The 22742-nt window shown below is 29.1% G+C and overlaps 1 protein-coding gene across 2 annotated transcripts in view; it reads right to left on the bottom strand.

Moving 5' to 3' along the window:
- Positions 1-18875, bottom strand: part of LOC145743622 (uncharacterized) — a 45947-nt gene extending 27072 nt beyond the window's left edge. Inside the window, exons 1-8 of one of the 2 annotated variants that reach the window (XM_082561625.1) lie at positions 18305-18875; positions 14951-15065; positions 14292-14374; positions 13209-13680; positions 7305-7992; positions 7016-7201; positions 6748-6826; positions 6371-6570 (exon numbers count right to left, since the gene is read on the bottom strand). In XM_082561625.1, coding sequence (XP_082417751.1) covers positions 6371-6570; positions 6748-6826; positions 7016-7201; positions 7305-7992; positions 13209-13680; positions 14292-14374; positions 14951-15065; positions 18305-18860 — 2379 coding nt within the window. In that variant the 5' untranslated portion in view covers positions 18861-18875. Of the gene's footprint in view, positions 1-6370; positions 6571-6747; positions 6827-7015; positions 7202-7304; positions 7993-13208; positions 13681-14291; positions 14375-14950; positions 15066-15285; positions 15387-18304 lie in introns of those variants that run through there. The other variant, XM_082561626.1, reaches the window with a different exon arrangement.
- Between the last annotated feature and the right edge of the window lie 3867 nt (positions 18876-22742).

Here is a 22742-nt window from a genome sequence, read left to right as displayed (position 1 = left end):
TACTGAAAAAAGCTTACGCGAAACGTTAATAAGCTTACCTTTAAAAAATTAGTAAACTTGTGCAAAGGTAGGATAAAAACCTAAGATAGGTAAGTGTGCACCTGCGTTATAAAGCATTTGGTTTGTTAATTAACATATTTGTTTATGTGGTTTAATGTCTAGACTGTAGGTGGATAATAAACATTGTCTAAAATTTATCGAATAAAAAAATATTCTGCCTAAGCTACGTTTTTACTGTCATATAAAATAGGTTAATCATACCTAAATTAAATATTGTCTTTGTAATCTTATGAGTTCTGCACGTAAAGCGCTTCGTACAATCTTATTAGCACGCGACCATTACAGGGCAACAATTAAGCGTCTTTTAAGTATTAATTACGTAACCAAATAGGTCAACTAAGGTCTGTGTTAACGTTAATGCTTGTGTGCTTTTGAATTGAAATCCAAAACCATGGAAATCAGCAAAAAAAACCATGGAAATCAAGAAATTCCGGCGAACAAAAGAAGCAAAAATAATGACATTTAAAAGTTAGACAGCAATTTATATCTTAGCTAAGATTTTGGCTACCTTTTATATCTTGTAATATATTTTTCTTTTTTAGTTGTTTTATGTAATAGTAATTTACATGTCCTTCTGCAACAGTGTTCTACATTCACTTTACTTTACATAGCGATAAATAACTTAGCCTTAAATACGACTTTATTAATAGCAGGTAATAAAAGCAATCATAGCCTGTCAATTAAAATTAAATTTTTATTTTAATTTGAAAGGCCAAATGCAATAACAAATACAAAAATCTGCCGGGCTAAAATAACAATCCCCAAACCTTCTAATTTCACTTTCCGTTTTGAGCCAATTTTACGTAGGCTGCCTAATGGTGACGTCACGAAATTTAATTATACGGTTATTACAAGATTTCTGTGCAAACAGCACAAAAACGTGATTATTTAGCAGAAGCACTTGACAAATATGACGTCAAATTAAAGGTTTTCGGAATTTAATTTAAAAAATACTTTCTTTTTTTTAAATATGCGGTTAACAATTTTTTGCATTTTATTTCGTATTCTATTTTTAAACTTTGCAACACTAACGACATAATTCCTAAGTTAAACAATTCAGATTTAACGGAGATAAACCAAATTAGTTTTTCATCCCGCAAAATCGAAATTAAGTGATTTAAGATCAAAGCCACCAAGAAAACTACAAAGCAATTTCTCGAGTAGAAAAAATCAACAATTCCACTTTAATTCGAAGAGAAATGTCTCCGATTTAAACCCTATCTGTCATTGAAAATACTCGGTTTAATTTGCCACCCAGAGCCCATATCTACGAAGGTCAAAAACCGAGACTAAATTGATTTAAAATGTCATATAAATTTAGACGTCGCTTGCTGTTTAAGTTAATGGAAAAACCGTCAGTTTCACTTGATTGATATACGGCAAATTCGTCAATTCTTTAATAACTCTTTAACAGCCGATTACTTATAAAGTTTATTACATTTCAACGACGAACTTATTTCTCGCTAGTAAAAGATTTAAAGTCATTGAGATGGAATAACATTTTACGAGGCGCTGATCGAGTAGTTAAAATTAAGTAAGGTCATTTAAGGTGAATGTTGTAAGTTGGTATTAGTTTTTGTGTAGGTGTTGAGCCACCCGCCTAACTGATAACTCGGTAAACATTAAACTAAACAGTTCACTTAAATCGAACTCCATCGAACCATTCTCAACATTTCTGCACCATTAAAACAACATATATTATTGCAAAAAATCAGTCTGCAATTTAATAAAATAAACCAAATACACTTCCCTATACATTTAAATTGCCAACTTTATCAGAATTCTACAGACTAGTGCCTTTAATGCACTTATCTTATAAACGCAAACAAATAACCGTGTCACAAAAATAAGTATCTCTGGTTGTTTTTCTTCTTGAATATTACATTGTATAGGAAATACTATGGCTTAAACCCTTGTACACTAGCTGGTCAAAGCACCTTACACAAATATTTTTCCACAAAGATAATAACAGGCTGACTGTTTTTATTTAATCGTAGACACGCAATCGCAAATTGTTGTCGCCGTAATATCGTGCGATTGACCGCTTTGCCCAATCGAACGTTTTCCTCGCTTTATTTGGAGGCTCTGCCATGCTCTACTAGAGCGCGATCCCATTGTTACGTCACGATCTCTCGTTTTTTTCTGGAAAAATAAAAACGTGCAAAAACGTAATAAAACGAAATTTTTGTTTTTTTGCTGTTCTCGAAAAAATTTGCGCCGTAAATCAATTTTTTAAATTCCTGAAAACAACTGATTTGTTTCAGTAAACAGTTTGAAAAAATAAAAACTTTGCAAGAATTAGAGTTAAATCTTAATTATTTTGAAACAAAACTACATCGGAAATTTTTTTTTTTTTTTGAGTTTTGAATTTTTTTTGCGTTATTTAATTACAATTTTCGCCGGGATTGTTTTGTCTTTTATGAACGGACTTAAAATGTAACTTTAACTTTGCGTCGTGTTTTTGGAGTGGCTTTGATTCGATGATGACACGTTTTTACTTCCTGCGCTGACCTATCGCAGGGACAAGTATTTTGTGACGTCATAATACGACAACAAGTAAATCGCGAGCGAAGCGCACGCAACACATCTGGTCGGCATTGTTGTGATTTTTATCAAAAAAAAAGTCGAAAAAGTTTAAAAATACACAACAGGTATTAAACAATGTGCAAATCGTAACCTTTAATTTTAAAAACAAGTAGGCATAGTATCTAAATATAGCTTGTCTTCAATTAACCCTTGGACTAGAAAACAATATTGACAATTTGTAAATTGTCGATAACTGTTTTTTACAGCCTGAAACTGTTTGCGTCATTTTTATATTTGTAAAAGCAATTAACAAGATTTTAAGCCAGTTTCGGCGCCAAAGTGTCCGGTCGCATTGTTTTAAGAGATAACAAGTTACTCCTATTTGTAGTTTGTCTGTTTATGGATATTTTTCAGCTTGGAAAGAAAACCGACCTCGGTTGAGCAAATGTTGTTCCTTTTACGGAAATAGGAGTTTTAAAAACAGGATCTACAATTTCACTTGAAAAAAATTTAATTCGGTGCATTTTTTTTCTAAATATATCTACATTTAAATAAACGCAACTCCAAAAAAACTCCAAAACCACAGTTACGTAAGCAGAAAAGCCCCCTTTTCTACATTTTTTACTCAATTGTATTCAAAACCATTTTATTAGATCTAAAAATACAAAAACATAAAAAAAAAATTTTTATAATTAATAAAAAGGGGAATTAAAATATTTTAAACATAATCTATTATTTATCGAATCAAAAGTTACTTAAATCATTTTTTAACTTTTTACGACGCAAATTTTAGGTATAAAAGTGAAGAGTATAATTGACATACTTTGTAAGTATAACTGAACTGTTAACCTTATGTTAACGCAGTTTAATGTTGGATCAATTGTCTTATTAACCTTTTCAACTTCTAGTATTTAAAATTTTAAAAATATAGGCAGTAAACAATTCAGAATTTTTTTTTTAATTCTTTACAAACATTTTTCAATACCTCTGTCCTTTTTCAACATTTTTCTAAAAGATTTTAAATTTTAAAAATAAAATATTGAAGCAAATAACAATATAACTACATACATAAAAAAGCACATTTAAACTTTAACGTTTTCCAATTTCAATTCCAAAAAACTCGTTTTAAATGACAAATCAAATAACAAAATAAACAAGACATTGACGTCATTTGAAAAGAAGGTAAACAGTTAAATTGGGGATAGCAAAATGTTAAGGGTTTGATTGCTTCATTACGTTTGCATTTAAATGTCATTGGCTTGCTTTTTTGCAGACAAACAGTCAAATCTAACGCATGTAAAAGTAATACGTGTAAAACGCAATTAAAAATAAAATCATAAAAATATTCAGTTAATTTTTTGCAAAAGTTGGAAACGTCAGAGCACCGACCATTTAACCCTTTGAGTATTTTATAGGAAATGACGTCATCATTTGACAAGCGTGAACGTTAAAAAGGAAATTCAATTAACGAAACAAAACCAATTGATATATCCTTAACTATCCCTCGACAGTTCACGCCAATATTTGCCAATAATATTTTTTCAGTAATTATTTAAATAAAATTTATAAAAATAGATAGTCCGAGTCTACATTTTTCCTAAAAATTTATTAACAAAAAAAATTAAATATAACGTGTAATAAATAAACATTTGATTTTAAAAGTATGGAAATTAAAAGTTAACTAACACAGACCTAACTCTCTGTTGCCCACCGACGGCAACAAACAATAACAAAAAGTTATTCTAATCTTGTTGCTAATTTAGTTAACTTGCACAAAAAGCGAAAATAAAACATTTATTTAATTTATTGCAAAAAAGGCTAACATTACTTCAAAAATAACCCAATGACGTAATCTTATACTATAACATCACATTGAAAGAAAAACCTCGATTTGGGATCACAAACGAGTTATCTTATCGCCTCATCGCTAAACCAATAGAACGTGTGATATTGACGTCACAAAAAATGCTATCACGTGACAAAACCGAAAATTCGACAAAACAAATTACGGATAACATTTAAGTCAAAAAAATAAAATTATTACGTATATTAAGTTTTGCAAAATAAAACCAAGTTTAAAACTGAGTATATTGATTGAGAGCAACTGACAGATTATTTTAATTTCTGTTTTAATGAAAATTAGGCACGATTCTTTTTTTTAATTAAGATTAACGTTGCTTAAAATAAAATCAACCTCTTTGAACCCATAATATTATCAATCAAAATCGTGTGCATTATTAAAATAATGGCGACTCATGTATTCACCTTCACACTAAAATTCATTAAAATGATTTATTATTACTTCTTTTAACTTCTCTGCAAAATTCTGATTTTCCTAGCAAATTGTCTATTATTTACAATTTTGAGCACAATGAACACAGATTCGTACACTGTCTACTCTAATAACAGTTTGTAGTTAAATGATAACATAACCTAGTACTATTATAATCGAATATAGATTAAACTCAACTTGTCTTACTATTATATATTTTCCGAACTTCGAAAAAAATTTAAATTTAATAAACGATCCGTATGTTATATAATATATAGCGAATTACGTATGCTACCTTTAACGTTTGTGTATATGGTTAAATTTAATAAAATTTTCTAAACCTAATAAATAATTCAGTATATTAAAGGTAAAGCCTGTAAACAGAATAGCCAGTGAACTTATTCCATAAACAATAGCAAAAACTATGCTATTGAAAATACACCTGCGTTTAAAACTTAAAACAATGCTTTTGAGTTTGCAAAACCTAACTCAAAGTTACATTTGAACAAATCTACATATTTATTATTGCAAGCTGTTTAAACGATAAGATTACAAATGTAAAATTTGCCCTAAATGTGGGTGTCACATTAAAGTTAAAATTGCTTAAACCCTAAGGGCATAAACAGCATTGACAATGTTCTGTAAAAACCATGCAGCCATCAAACAGTTGTATTTAATCAAGAACAGATCTCAAATCTCTGATTGACTGTTTACGTTAATACGTCATGGCGAGCAAAAGCGCACACAAAGACAACGATTAATAACGGCTAAGTGACGTTGATCGACTAGATCGATTTCGAGTCAGATTGTTCATTTCAAAGTCAATTGGGTAGAGTTTGGTTGCCGAGATTACACGGATAATCTACAGATTACAACACCCACAATAAATTTCAATTCGCCGGAGTGCGTATTACATCAGATAATATCAATACCCACCGACCAGAGCGCAATAAATATTTCAGAGTATTTGCAGGCTTATCATAATACAAAGGTGCTATTTTGGGATATTACGTAATTCGAAAATACAAATTGATTTTTAAAATTGTAATTTTTCTGTAAAATGTTGAATGAACGTCATATAACGCCTTTATTTAACAATCAAGTTCTAAACCCGCAAGAACCACTTTAACATACCGCTGTAAAATCAACTAGGGCTTGTCAATCTACGTCAGAAACCCAAACTATTTGTTAAAATAACACAACAAAGCAATCACTATATACTCATCTTATTAAAACTGACAGAAATTTTGCCCATTAAACTTAAAAAGATGAAGTAGTTATTTATTCTAATAAACTTTGTTTATTGGTCTAACTAATACTTGCTGGTGTATAAATGTGTGTCTAACTTTACAATTTAAAATTTTACAACATACAGAAGACAATTTTTAAAAAGAAGCTAAATAACTAATATACGCTTAAGCTTTAGCAGCTCTGCTGTAAAAATAACAAAACCGTCTATTTTACATCCACGTGGCAAAAGTGATATACCTAAACATCCACAACGCTCCTTACCTCTGTTGTAGTTATGACGTCATTGACTGGCTGCTGTGACGTCATAATATCGAGTTCCTGAACGGATCGCAAAAGGTCGTCGATTTCTTGTTGTTCTTTATCACTGAGATGACCGGTCTGGGATTTTGAGTTAGGTTGTGAACTACGATGACCTGGCGGTCGTGGCAAGGTGGCGCTAATCACGTGATTTAAGGTCGGTACTAAACGTGATTTAAAAAAATATTTAAGCAAAAAACTAAACCTTAAACTTTTGACGATAAATGGTTTGTATATAGTATATATTTAAACGTAAAATTTACATATTACAAACACTAAAGTTAGTTAATGTAGAAATTTACTAAAGCTTTTCTAGAAAAGCTGTTATGTGATTATATTACCTGTTGAGTCATTAGTCTGCGAGATCTTATATCCTAAACTATGTCGCTTTGTCTCTTCTTTACGCCGCTTTAGTGTATTCTGTAAACAAAGTAAAATAATTTTTAATTTAAAGCCTTTACCTTTAGATTTTTTACAATTTTAATCATTTTTAATTGAATTGATAGGTTTCAACTGTTTATATCGCGTCGTACAATTTTATAAAAATAGACAAATTTAAAAAATGAAAACATAAAAATTTATAAACATTTAGTTCTTTTTTAGACGCACGTGTTTATTTTGAAGATCCTGTAATTTCTTTTGCATATTTTCAATTTCTTCTCTTACTCTTTTTTCCTCTTCGTCCTCACCATCATCTTGTTCCATTTCTTTGTCTCCCATTGTCTCACTGGTGTTTGTAAGAGTGGGAGAAGTAAGAGATGGAGAGGAAAGAGTAGACTGGACTTGAGGCCAAGTCTACAAAATAAATTTACTCCAAGTAAAAAAAGTTAAAAAATTAAAATCCACAAATTTATTAAAGCAATTATGCATGAGTGGTTAAAATAGATGTATGTTATACCTGACTGGTTTCTGGTTCCTTTTTATCATGGTTAAATGACGCCACAGAACTAGTTACGTCAGAGGTGTTAATGTCACTGGTTGTCGACGTGGTGTGAACCATAGCACTACCGTCAATGCCACTGTCTACGTCACTGTTTCTTTCCAACGAAGGATGATCCAACTGTTTTAAAACAGGATTACTCACTGTATTAATATCTTCAATTGTTGAGTATCCACTCCCATCAAGCTTAGAATCATCGTTAAACTTTACGTTTTTTAAGTCAGTCGGGTTGTTATTGTTTACCAAATCGGCTTGGTTCATCAGGAATGTTTCATTGTTTTTGTTGGTCACTAATACGGCTTTTCGTGCTGGAATTGTACCCAGAACAACATCTCGAACTGGTAAAGCATACTCAGGTCCCTTTTCCTCAAACCTCGGGTCCAGTGTTAAAGCAGGATAATCCGGTTGTGCTGGCGAAAATTGGGGAGCGTCTGTATTTCCGTTTAAATCTTTTAAATTTGTTGTGTCCTCATATCCACGTTCTTCTGTGTCTGCTAAGCATTCGTTAACAAGCGCCATTGCGTTGTCGACATCGAGTTGTGTGAGATGATTTGACGGGGAAGGTTGAAACATTTTTGCCGCGGAAAGTTGGCTTGTCGTCGGGGTAGATTCGTTTACATTTACACTACTACAATCAGGCAAGTATCTAAACAAATAAAAATTTAATGAATTTTTCGTAATGTAAGTCTTACAAATAATTAAATTAACTTTAATTTACAAAAAGACTGAATTTAATCTAAGCCTTTTTGATTTTTGGCTTAATTGTTTTGGTCATGGGTAATTAAGCTATCTTTTAATTCATTGACAATTGTTTTAAAACGTGAGTAGCCTACTATAAATTATCACTCCTACAGAAACTTTAATTACATAAAATACTTTAATTTAAATTTATTTTTTCCCTACAAAGCATTTATAAGAAAATAAACCTAAATATCATTTGTATTTATAAGAAAATAAACCTAAATATCAAGAATTTCTTAAAATACTTCTCTATAATTTGAGAAATACAAGTATAAAGTAACTTTTGTCAGACTCAAAACTGTAATTTAAAACTAAATAAACATAAAAATGTGCATTTAAACCAATTACCTTCAGAATCCTCGAAAATTGTATAGTTTACCAATTACCACCCTCTTAATAACTACTATACTATTTAATAAGAATCTTAAGTTACCTACATAAATAAACCTCAACCTTTAGTTAATACACAGATTTAAATAAAATTTTGCATTAACTATAACACACACCTTTACAATTATTAACATAACACCTATTTATTTCTATTACACAACGTTTGTAACTTTTTAACAAAAGTAAATCCCATTGAAATCGAATACACCAAAGAGTTCGCACCTGTTTACTTTACGGCATAGGTCAGTAGAACGTACTACATTGGACAATGTACAGTAAAGTGTAACTTTAATGATTAACATTGTAAAAAGATACACGAGATTTGGTCGGGTGTGAATTCAAAAAATACTGATACAAGTAATATAGGCCTTACTTTATATTGCATACAACACAATAACAACTAACTTCACAAAGGTGAATATGAAATCAGATCTTTTTTCAATTAATTGACGGATAAAATATAACGTTTCTATATGACCCACTTTCTAGAAAAAATAACAAAAGCTAGCGATAAATGTTTAAACCTTTAAAAAAAGGTGACGTGATTTAAAGCGTTTTGTAATTTCTATTTTTGCACTTTCGAAAGTTTGTCTTCGTTAGCGCAAAAAAAATTTCATAAATTTTAAAACATAACACTACATGCCTTAGCATTTTAGGGAACTTATTTTTTAATTCCAAATATATAAACTTTCAAATAAAAACACTAATAGTAAAAAATCTAGCAATGTCTATAACGCTAATAAAATATATTAACATAACATATCCGAAACTACTCGAGAGCTTACTGTATCGATCTGAAAGATAAGCTTTTCAAATCCGAAAGGACAAATAGGAAATGCAGCTCAAATATGGATTTAAAAACAAAGATTGATAGGCGTTGGCTTACAACCCTTCTTAAAGTGTAACTAAGGTATAGACCACACCATACGATCACTTCTATATGATAAACAAATACCTAACTACCCGTCCTTCAAAATGGTAACTTAAACTATGCTAAGGTGATACCAACTAAACAATAACATAATTTAAAGTTTTTAAAACAAAATTTAATATTCAGAATTGAAATTCAATAACCTCCAAATAAATTTGCCAAATTGCCACACCTATATGCCGATTATTTAATCAATAACTTCCGATATTCAATAACATCGTCATCTTTTAAAAAGCACAAGCCATAAACACAATATATTGAATATTAATGTATAAATACTAATTTAAAACGGAAGTTATAATCACCCATTACGATGTATTATTTAAATTTGCACAAATATATTATTTAACCGTAGTATTACTATTACATATTACGCAAATGAACTTTACATTTTATAATTATATCAAATCGCAAATGAAAACTGATTTAAGGTTGAGTAAGTCAATTTGTTTGATGTAAACGTACCTTATTAACTCAAAATACATTATTAACCTTTTGTGTCAATGAATCTATATAGTCAAAATTTTAAACTGTTTCTGACAAGTTACTTCTTGACTGAGTTTTCCTTGCCTTAATTGGACAAATTTAACTTCCCTTGAACTGTATCAACGTTATATACTCATGTATCACCAACACTAGTTACCAATATTATTACATGAATTAGCCGTATTGATTAGTTTCTTATTACATTGGTTGTACTAACATAATGCTGATCACTAAATAATAACCGTTCATAATCGAAATTCCAATATCTGACGAAAGCTACAAAAAATTTGTCGCATTGGTGTAATGTTAGTCAAAAAATTTTCCTAATACAATTACAGCGCTTAATTTATGCAGTTGGTTATTATAAAAAATAAACTTTATTATATTGAGAAAGAACAACCTGGCTTATAAATGTAATTACATAGTAGGCGGTCATGTTGAGTCATTTCGATTAAACACTTGAATGTGTTTACTTAAAAACTAATACACGACTTTGAACATGATTCTGAGAGCCCGGCTTAAAGTTTTTCATAAACGAACAAGGTTATTTGAAATAACTTGTACATAAGTGTGTTTAACTCTGTGTGATAAACATTAAGTTGCGCTTACTTAACCTACAATTAAATATCATTGATTTTGGGCAACCCTGTAATTTTAAATTACGTCAGTTGGTAAAAATAAAACCAAAGTTAAAAAATGTATATCCAAAAAAACGCAAAAAATTTTTTATTTCAAACACTCTTTTTTACTATTTAAATAAAAGTAATAAATTTATATAATATTTCTTAAAACATTAACAACGCCTTAATCTAAACAATTTAACTTTCTAATACATAAAGTTCTTTAATAAATTTATAATAAAATTCATATGCAGTTATTTCATTTTTAAACCACGCACACAAACTTTATTGTGCCCCAACTAAGTTTGTTTTTATATTTAATAGTTTATTGACTTTAGGTCTAAAATTTTACCAGCTTGGCACCAAACATACAAATCATAAAATTTCTCACCACTTTGGGATTGTTAAACATTATATACAGAGACCCTATTTTACAAGTTTAAATCCCATTTTAATGCATTTTTAAAGGTATTTAATATCTAATAACTTTTTTGCACTAACTATATCATAAACTATTGGTTATTTGAACAACTTTTGTTGAATATAAAATAACTAAACTAGTTGCCTTTTTGCTTAAACCTTTTTAAAAACGCACTTTAATTTAACAACAGCGACCTAAACTTCACACTGGAAAATTAAATAATTTATGAGTTCCCGTCTACCTTCTGATCACTTGGGATAGCAAGCATAAAATTTCGTGAAAGCCAAACCTTGTTTTTTCATCTTATCTTAACATTTTGCTTAACTGTTGTGTAGGATAAAATCAAAAACGCTTAAAACAGAATGCATTTAAAACCTCAGGTATTTTATCAAAAAAATGTGTGAATCATTTAAAATATTATATAACTTATCTTTATAACAAATATTTAGCAAAAAACGTATTTTTTATAGCATTCTGAGAATTCGTTTACCGATTCCTGTTTTTAACCAAGTTTAATAGTTATTTTGGTCGTTGAGTATATTTGTTTTAATACCTAACAATGCTTTAAAAATTATGTGATTATTTGACCAGAGATACTTCTAAAACAAAACCAAAAAGTTATACATTAATAAAATTCTTAAAAAAAAACACTACAAACTAAATTGAAGTATGTTAGAATTTTTTCTACAAAAAAACTAATTATTTTTTATAATAAAAACTTTTCATCTTAATATGATTACATTCAATTCAAATTGTTACCCTGTTGTTTGAATTTCCATATTTTCGACAAAACCACTCTGTATTAACAAAATGTTCAGCGCAAACAACTAAACGACCTTAACCACTAACATCTCTAACAAAAGCATATCGATTTTCTCATAATATCCATCCAAATAAAAGCCCTAGTTGTCGTTCCGTAATTTTGAAACGTTGTGAAAACAACACAGCCTAATAATAAAAATAATAATGATGAAATCGCTGCAGCGTGTCCAATTAAGTAAATGATGATTGGGAATTTTTGAAATGATTTTGTTTTGACTTTAATAGAGAAGTTCATTAATTGCCTTAATTGGATGCATAATAAATGTTAAATACAAGAGTAAAAGTTGAACATAATTATTGTTTGATTACATTCAAAACCAAGAAGTAAAAATTTTAAAACCTGTCAATCCAATTAAAATCTTTTTATTTTATATTAACTAATTATTCCTCTGTGTTCGGTATTGTATTGGTAAATAAATGACAAATGCGCATCAATTTAAATCGAATTTGTCAATATAACAAATTACGTTAAATATTGAATGTGATTATTGATTTTTTATCGCAACAAATAAGATAACTCCTAATATACGTTCTAAATAAATACAGTAGAATAAAAACCTTTATTTTTATTAATTCTCTGACTTGTCCAAACTCTATCCAAGCCTATAAATACTAAAGCTAATCTTAAAACTTTAAAACAAAGAATATCTTATTAACAAAATGTCAACGAAAATCTTTTGGCAACTACTTCATTATATATTTGCCAATTGCATTTCCTGTAAGAAGTATTTAAATGCCTTATCAGCTATAACATTATACATACCTAAAGGTAGTTATCGAAGTCTTAAAAATACATTAGACAACTTTTTGTTAATTTATACGTTTCGACAAAAGATAAATTTGTAGACATAGCAAGTAGTAAATGAACCATAATAAAAACGGCATGCGAATGGTTTTACTACTTGACTAATGCCTTATCTTACCGCACATGAGGTAATGCATCAACATATATAACTCTTTAACCACCACTCGACTTCACCATATGATAAAACACGCAATCTAAATGCTTCGCGGCTAGCTAAAGAGTTAGCTCAAACTCGTGAAATTATTTTGACACAAATTAAGTTTGTTTAGCAACCCAGGTACGCATCCTGTTACTTTCAAAAACCAACAAAAAAAGCTAATTTTGGTTAAAATTTTGAACTTATTAGACAGAAAATTATGATGAGTAATAGTTTTCGATTAGAACCTTTTTAAGATGACGTAATTTTTAAAGTGTGCCTTTGCTTGTTATAGAATAAGTAATGAAAAATTTATATATACCAAAAACCACCAATCAATTGAACATAAGAAACATTACATTTTACCTTACAATATACGTAGTTAGAATATTTTTTTGTTTTATTAAACATTTTAATCTATTTTAAACAAAAAAAAGTTAATTTAGATTTTTATTACAACTAACCTTAAATATTAACATGTTATTAATTTATAAAAGTTTAAAAACTCACTCTGTAGCGCCAAGTTGCGGCAACGTTCCAGGAATATCAAATTTGTCCCCTTCTTCGTTTCGATGTATCGGTAAAATCTCTTTAGGTATATTCCTATTAGTTATGACGTCATTGTGTATAACGTCATGATCAGTAACGAAAGAATGAACTTTAGGTTCATTTTGGACCTCATCTTGTTCGAGTGTGACTTCATAATCGTGAATTATTTCTGGTCTTGTGTGAACATTAGTGGGCATCACTATTTGAAATTCTTCCTGTGTATGCTGTGACGTAACGACTAATGACGTCATGTGAGATTCGTCGTTTTCCTCCAGGGCATTTGCAATGTCGTTAACGGTGTACTTGGACGTGGTTACCGAAACTTCTGCATCGTGAATTAATTCCTCGTACTCGTGAGTTGATGACGTCATAAAAGGAGGGAAGTCACCACCTGAACCACTGTGTCCACTAATATTATCAGTTTGCATGTCATCTAAAAATTATTCAATAATTAAGATGTTTCAATTAGTAACCAAATATTTATAGATACTAAAACAGAATAAATATTAATTGCAAAAATATTGTCGTTTCTTTAGAACCTTGTCTAAGTATAAGTATGTTGAAAATATCACTTCAAGACCATAACATTCACTAATGAAAAATGGGAGATAATTTTACATAACTTTATTTTTAAATTTTTAAAACAAAGCTTTTCTTTGTCAGATATCATTGCAAAAACCAATCTATATTTAACATGCGGGGTGGCCTATTCTGTTTTAGGGCTGCGAAATAAGTCAGGCAAGAACAGGTAAAAGCATATCAGCTTACTTAAAGACACTTATATACAAAGTAATGGCGTTTAAACAGTAGGCCTATACTTGAGTTAAAGCACATTTTAATACTTCGCGTATCCTGTGTTTAAGGGTGATGGTGTTAAATGCTTTAAAAAAATCTTTAAAATTAACAAAACTTTTAAGCAATGTCAAAATACGGGTGGATTGATGTTTGAAGATTGTACTAAGATAGTGAAGGTGTTGATAATCTTCGTGATTGATGTTACATAAACGTTGCCAAATCCTATGTTGATTTTAACAAATCTTTTACCTTTGTGTGCAGAACTTGGATCGTTTTTCTTCATAATTGAAGGACTTGTTTGGTTTGGAAATTCGTCAGCAGAATGATAACCCCTAAATAAAAATGTTGTAAATTAAATATATCAGGTGTTCAACATTTGAATTATGTGGTTTTAATAAATTCTTATGAACAAGTTTACCAAAGTATAAAGTGAAATTGTTTAGATTTAATAATTTAATTCAAACATATCAGCTAATATGACATAGACCTAAAAAGGAAATTATATATTATATATACAAACAATTCTCTTTACGTTTAATGGTATAATTTTATTAGGTTTGTTTACATTAAGACATTCCTAAAATGTTTTATGGTAACAAATGTTAAATAAAAAAAAAATTTTGAAACACACAGACGTTAAAACACCAACAAAAATTTCAACTTTAATCGTGATGCAAAAAATTTGGTATAATTAGTAGAATTATCACAAAATAACGTTGTTAATTCGTTATATAATGCAGTAGTTTCCAAAACATTTTATAGTTTTATGTAATAAAAAATTTGTGGAAATATAAGATTTGATCACCGAAAAAATAAAAATCACCAGTCGTTGTATATAACGATTAGCAACTTAGTGCTAACCTTCCAAATTGGGTATTAAATAAAAAGAATTAACCAGAGTAACAAACCGGTTTAAAGACAGACTTGAGTTGGAATCATCAGATTCGTCGGTTTCACCAGGTTTCCGTTTCTTAACTTGAGTGTAAAGACTGCCATCTAGTGGACCAGGCGATCGTGGAACATCTGTGAATATTAAAAGATAAATAGTTTAGTTTTACGTACAAAACACTTTAAATGAGTTTTAATTGTTAGCATTTATATTATACGAAGTTTTGCCTAAAAAATTTAGGGCATTTTTTAAATTTTTTCGTTTTCTTGACGAAGTTAATATTAAAACTAAATTTTTTCAATTTTTTGATTTTGTAAATAACGAAGATAAGTTTATTTTTAAAGATATACTTACCCAAATCACTACACGTAGAAGATCTGTCACTCATTTTTGTTTAAACAAATTTTTTTAACAACATTTAAATAATTACATAAAGCTTTAAATCACCAGGCTTAAAATATGCAAAAATAAAAAAAAAACTTTTGATAAACTTTTACCTTTTTTATAAAATGCATTGTAATACTGTGATTTACAAAAATTTAAGGTATTTGTTTATTATAGAGTTTAAAAATTCCACTGCAAATAACATAGATTTTTGTGACTAAAGATATATGTTGGTACTTCAGGCTAACCAAAACTATTTTAATATTAAAAATTCCTATTTAAATTTAGAACTATATACACGGGCACTTAAATACCATCAAACCAACATTTTTATCTTTTTAAAATACCAAACAAAATATCTGCACTTTAAATAGATTACGGTACTTTGTAACCAACTTTATTAACTCGAATAAATCGGATTAATTTCGAAATCTGCAAAGTGTCACGAATATTATAAAGACCTCACACATTCATTACTGATGATTGGTATCCACGTTAGTCATTTGGTATGTCTATGTTTAATTTATTCTTGTTTTAAATGTTTGCAGAAAATCTTGTTAACAAGATAAGAGAAATCATTTTCATAAACAATTTTTATATTTGAAATAAACTTAGCTAGCATTAACTTGGATATTACTGCTTCATTTTTTTTAAATTAAATACTGTATTTTGTAATTTTCTGCATCAATTATAAAATTTATGTTCTAACTTATATTCTGACGTATTACCTATTTACCTTATACGTTTAAGCGATACACACTTACTATAACTTAAACCTTTTAACCCTTGAAAATCGTTTTGTTTCTGAAGTACGTGGCTCGCTTTACTTTAGGCTGCTAGATGTGGTTTTAATAAATACACGATCTCTATATTTAATGTAATACAATATAATTCGCAAAGTTTTATTCACACATCCCTTTTTTACGAAGAAAAACAATCTAATTTTTATATACCATTCCAATAGCTGAAAAATTACATAACTCCTAAATTTAAATAACAATTCTAAATAATAATAATAATCCAAACAACTGTCAGTTTAAAAACAATCACATTTTGCTTCTAAAATCTTCTCTAATTGCAACTAAAATCAATAAAATTCGTTCCATATAAACCAAGCTTAGTTTTAGGCTCAGGTTCATGCTGGTTCAACAAACAGTGTTCTGAATTTTACGATCATTTTAATTTGTTTGAAAACCTTTGCTTTTTAAAAACTTTCAAATGGGAGTTGGATGGAGCACTCATATTGACGAAATATTTTGAGTTTTAATCTTTATTTACTAAAACATCACGAAAAATCATATATTGGAATGCACTAAGTATGTATTTTTCGTTCACTTTACGTCAATTAATTTACTTTTTCAAATAAGCAAATGTATTCCCAACAAAATTGATTTTCTTCTGAGCATGAGAACTTAACCTATCTAGCCTAATGCTGATTGCAATCGATTAGATTAAAGTGCTGACGAAAGTTTGGCTAAGCCTAGAACATAATCAACATCTAACTCCCCTATTCTTTTATGCTAAAGTGGTTGGTGCTTGAACATCTGATTGTGTACACATCACGACATGTTGCATACGTTGTGGTTTATAAATAACCTCATCTGTCGGTCAATATTTATTAAATAATACTACAACAAAACCCAGGTTTTAATCAAATTCTTTGTGCACAATTAGACAATAGCAATACTTTTCTCAGGTAGAAGTTTGTACGACAAAATATATTAAAACCTGTCGAAAAGCAATTAATTTTAAGCACAACCTAATTTCTCTGAAAAAACATTTTCTCTAAATAAAACAAACCCACTCCTTACTCTGTGGCCAAAGCTAGCTCATGCGTGTTAAACTGCCACACATCGATTCCCTCACGCATACCCCTATATCACTAACATAACGTTTTGCTTTATACCATTTAGCCTCAGAAAATGATCAGTTAAATTTGACTTAGCCCAGCGTATACTTGTTTATCCATGCTGAGCCTGCGGCGTAGCGTTCAGCATGGTTCGTTGATTTTCGCTAAATTGTAAGGTCACGTCACTGTTTAGGAATTTCATATTTTGGGTTTGCTGATGTTATTGTGCTAAGTTTAGCTCGACAAAATTAAACAAGTCACAGTCAACTGTTCTTGTTTTCGAATTTAATAAAAATACATTTTCTTAGAGGAATAATATTTTTACCATAACAAATGTTGGTTTTTAAAATTTACTCTAAATTTATTTTTTTAATGAAAGTTATTTGTAAACCAAAAAAGGTATAATTTAACTAAAAACGTCACATATACAGTAATAAAAATGTGTAGGTATGTAGCATAAAATAGTTTAAAAAAGGAGAGCGATTCATTTAATTTTAACAAAAACTTTTGTTATTTGATTCAACTTAAACAAATAATATATTCCACCAATACACTATTCCACTACAACCACCTAAAACTTTTTTGTTCAAATTGGTCGAAGTTAACCAAGGCTTTAGTAATAAATTTACTACGGTACAGCTCGTGGCGTTGGAATGCCATACACTAAGTCAATATCACAACAGGTTTTAAGCGCACGTATTAAATGGCTTAGGTACTGTCCCTTATACATTTACAGATATTTGGGTTTTAGTTAAACGTTGCTTTAAAATTATTGATATTCCTAATATACCTGCTCCAATCAATTTTACTTTTAAAGAAGCCTTTTTCTCTTTTTTATGTCACCCTAATTTTTTATTTAAGGTAGTGTTTAATTTTTTTAAATAAGAAATAGCTGTTTGAAATAATTAGTACTGAAGCATTTTTATATTGTATTGTACTTTACACTTATGCTATGTTAAAGGATTTCGGCTCAGTATTTTAGTACAGACAACTATTTTTAACACAGATTTTGTGCGCAATGTTATTTACAACCTTTTCATGATAATTCACTTTATACTAATGCCCCATAGCGTCATCGTGCGATACCGATTTTTAAGGTTAAAAAAATAACAAAAAAAAATTTAGCATGAGAAAACTTACCTCCATTTACTGCAGTCGACTGTTTCTTACTTAAATCCCTATCCAATACTCTTCTTCTCAAAGATTTTGGTGAAGTTTGAGTTTTAGCGGATGGCTCCACTCTTAACAATGAAGATGGTGTATTTGTTGGCACAATTATAAAATTTTGTATTCTCTGTTCGGCAAGAACAGTCCTAGAATCAAACGAAGTACGCTCATAGTGATTTTTAATAACCAAAGGCTTGTCAGTTATTGGAATATCAATTTCAGAGTCAGGTTGTACATACTGCCACGAAGTTACTTTTTGAACTGGCTGTCTTCTTTCGATTTTCAAATCTTTAGGCTTCTTAGTCTTATCCCTTCCTCTAAAAATAGCCCAGGTAAATTTAGGTAACCTCTTGATACTGTTTGTCTTGGTTTTATCGTGTTTGTGATTGAATAAAGAGTTGACGCTTCTGGATCTTGGATATCTGCAACATCCCGTCTCGATCGGTGAAGTTGGGCTCGTTGATTCCGAACTAAAAGCCGACGGGGACGAGAGAGGTCGACCGTTAATTAAACCAATCGAGGTGCTCATTTCATAATTTTAATAAATTTATTTTAAAAATATTAAAGTTAATTCAAAAGAAATTAAATTCTGCTAACATAAAACAAATATTTTTTTACTATTTTAACTGGGTGTATTATAAGTGTAAAATTGTATTAAAAAATCTTAGTCGTAACAAGTCTAATTAATGTATAATAAAACTATAATAGCTAAGCCTACATATTTTAGCAACATAACAAAATACAAAATGTTTTTAAAACTAAAACAAACTAAAACTAAAACTATTAAACTTTTTAGGTATACCGAAAAAACGTTTTAGACAATTCCAATACAGCCAAAAACTATGTTACACACAATTCCCCGAAAAAAATGCTTTCCCTGAAATAATATAATGAACTCATGCTGTTTCAATAACGCGCTTATACAGTAAATATATGTCAGTTGATGCGGGGTTAAAACTGATTACTAGCCGCAAATATTTTTAATAAATCGTCAGTCTGCGTTTTTAATTAAAACAATAAAAGAGTCATTTTCTTGATTTTTACGAAAAAAAAACTTTTTTAAAGTTAGTAACTGTTAGTACATTTTAACTGTAGTTAAATCCTTATATCTATATTTAACTTTAGACATTAATTTTATGCTTTAAAAACCCCTTCAAATATTTTCTTTATGTAGGCCTAAGTTGGCATACTTACTAGCTAGATTTTTGGCAGACAACATTTGGAGACACTAATGAAATGTAATAACTTATTACGTAATATACAACGTAAATACGACGACAGCTTCAATAAATCAAAAAAAAACGAAATTTTCTAATTGTGAAAAAATTGTAAAATATCAGAAATATAAATACTAACAAGATTTTTGCAATATTATGTAAGACTTATAGAAAATAACTTAAATTAATTTTAATTACATTTACATTGTCAATTTAGTTAGCTTATAACAAGTCAAATTGTAATTATCCTTTAAATTAATAATACCTTGTAAAGATGGTGTGTTTAAATTGACAAAACTATCACTCTACTCTGCTATTGTTAACAATATCATCACAAAATAACAAAACTTCAATGTTATGTTGAGGCTAGACAATGGAATTTAAAAACAAACATTCATTGTGGTTAACAAAGCCAATTATTGATTCAACCAAAGGAAAAACCGTCTTCAAAATCAATATCAATTTAACAGTCTACCAAAACGACATTCCATTTGAATAAACAAATTTAAAATCAATTTGGGAAAACGGTTAAAAATTAACAAAATCGTTTAAGTCGCTTTAAATTCATAAAGCAGATATTTATAAAAAAATTGCCAAAATATTTATTAAAACATTGTGCCAAGATTGATTAAGTAATGCTTCCTTGAATAATGACGTAAAACTAACATGTGCTTTTTACGACGTGCCAAAATTTTGTCGCAATAAAAAATAATCGTTTGTGGATTACAATATATAACTTGATAACATGCCAGCGACAAAAATTTAATGTTTCGGAATGTTAAATATTTTAACACTTGTTCGTTAATGCTGACTAAACGCAATACATCTTTCTAATTTACAAGCAAAATAAAGCCTAATAGATTTTTAATAACACCTTTACAATTTAAGATCTAACCTTTAGTTACTAACAAGTAGAAACCTCAAATGTAGTAAACAAAAAAGCAATTACCACAGACTCTGTGCCAAACATTTAGCCTAAACTTTGTACGATAGCAATAATTTCCTGTTTTCCTAAGCTAGCAAATGATTTATTAGCAATATATACAGTTTTACTTTACAGTTTTAAGCCAGAGTTTTAACTTTTTTATGTTTACAGAAACTTAGAACAACTCGCTATAAGACACCGCTATAAACGATTGATACCCAATACCTCTGTTTTATATTCCCCCTAAGGCTCATGCACACTTATTGGGTAATTAAAGAATATTGACCAAAGAAAATTCAAAACTACTTTTTAATTTATGCACCGGGAAATTTTTATTTGTCAAATAAAGTTTTATTATTTGAAATTATTACGAAATCAAAAATAAACAACTTTATTGTTGGAGAAAAGGTACATATAGGAGGTTTAATATTTTTAAACAAAACGACGAACATATTTGCTTTATAGTCTATACTTTTTTATTTAGAGCTATAATAAAATCTACTTTATTAAAAACACAAAGCTGAAATAACTTTTTTAATATTCAAGTGCTCAATCAAACCACTTCTAAATAAAAACAAAACAAATAATAACAAAGTCAGTATATTAAAATTTGAATGCCTTTAATCCTAACATTTTCAAACTAAAATAATTAAAAACGTGGTCCTAAATATAACGTTTTTATCAAATTCACCTTATAAATTTAAAACGTTAAACAAAATTAAATAAAAATGCAAAAGCATGCCAAAATTGCCTTACAAAATTTCACGAAAAATTAAATCCGTGAGAAAAAAAAAGTTCAATTGTTTATTATTTAATCAACGGTAAAAAGTTTATAGAAATCCTAGGAAATATTTACTGAAAACGCCAGTTTCACCTTTAAGGTTTGGCATGTTTACAAGGTATGAGTAAACGTGACGTAATTATGACGTCATTTCGAAAGAAGTCATGCGTGAAAAAAACACGACAAAATGACCTAAACCCCACTTCTTAATAAAAATTAATTTTTTTTTTTTATTCTTATTTTTATAACCTGCATTTTTTGCTCTGCGAACAATAAACAACATTACAAATTAAATGTGCATTGTTTCCCATTAATTATTTACCCATTAACTTGCTAATAAGACATATTATAATAAACAAACGTGCCAAATAACGACAATCTTAAACCTAAACAAATTCTTATATTGAGATTGAAGGGTTACTGACCAAAACAAATGACAACTTTATTATCGTAACTCTACGTAAATTTGTCCAGCGTTTAAGAGACAATTATATGTAATACATTTTGTAAATTATTACAAAATCTAAAATCTAACGGGCAGCTAAACTTTTTTAATATTTATACGCTTTTTCTTAAATATTTTGTACCTCTTAGTACTCCCAAAGAAATAAAAAAGGTAAAGTAACGATAAAGCTAAAACAAATTATAACTAAATAACATTAGTATTAGCTTTATCAATATAAGCCTATAAAAACAAGGCATTTCTACTCCTATATTTTGATTTTTCGAAATCAACGACAAGTAAATTTGGTCACAAAAAAATAAGTGTGTATATTACATTCCCATGACGTCATCAACTTAAAACGTTTGATTTCAGTACTATTGTGTAAGACCGTGTAACCGAAGAATAAACAAAGGCTGTTATAGGAACATCACATTTTACGATTTCCCAATGTAAATTAAAAGAAAAGTCAACATAATATATTTAAAAAATATTCCATATGTTTATGCAGCTTTGGAATATTATTAATATTACATCAGCTAACAATGAATTTTTATAGCTAACAAACACACATATTTACAATCTATGAAAAATTTTAAATATGAAAAAACTCCTCAATAAATTAAGATGTGGATCGAAAATTCCGATTTTACTATCTTTCAAATCTATAACTCATTTCTTTATTACATTTTTACCGTTTCAAAACAAAAACCATTTTTTAAACAAACTTTTGGAGTATTTTAAAATGTATAAAACACAAAGTACAACTTAACATGTAACTAAACCTCAGAACTTAAACAATGTTTTCTACGATATACATTAGTAATACATTAGCAGTCTTGCTTGAATGCCTCTTAACTGGTAAACTTCTAGCTGTAGGTACGAGATGTCACACGCTTTCTTTTATTAAACTATAAAAGTCACAAGGAACGTAGTACGACGACCAGACAATACCGTCTGAGTTAGCTCGACCGAAACGACGAACTAAACAATAACACAGCAACTGACCTGCGCACAAAATAAATCCTGCTATTCTGTTTGTTTCC

This window comes from Corella eumyota, chromosome 2, assembly GCF_963082875.1.
Source record: "Corella eumyota chromosome 2, kaCorEumy4.1, whole genome shotgun sequence".
In the NCBI taxonomy this organism is placed as follows: Eukaryota; Metazoa; Chordata; class Ascidiacea; order Phlebobranchia; family Corellidae; genus Corella; species Corella eumyota.
Note: the sequence above shows the minus strand (reverse complement) of the source record. Positions and strands in the feature narration are given on the sequence as shown.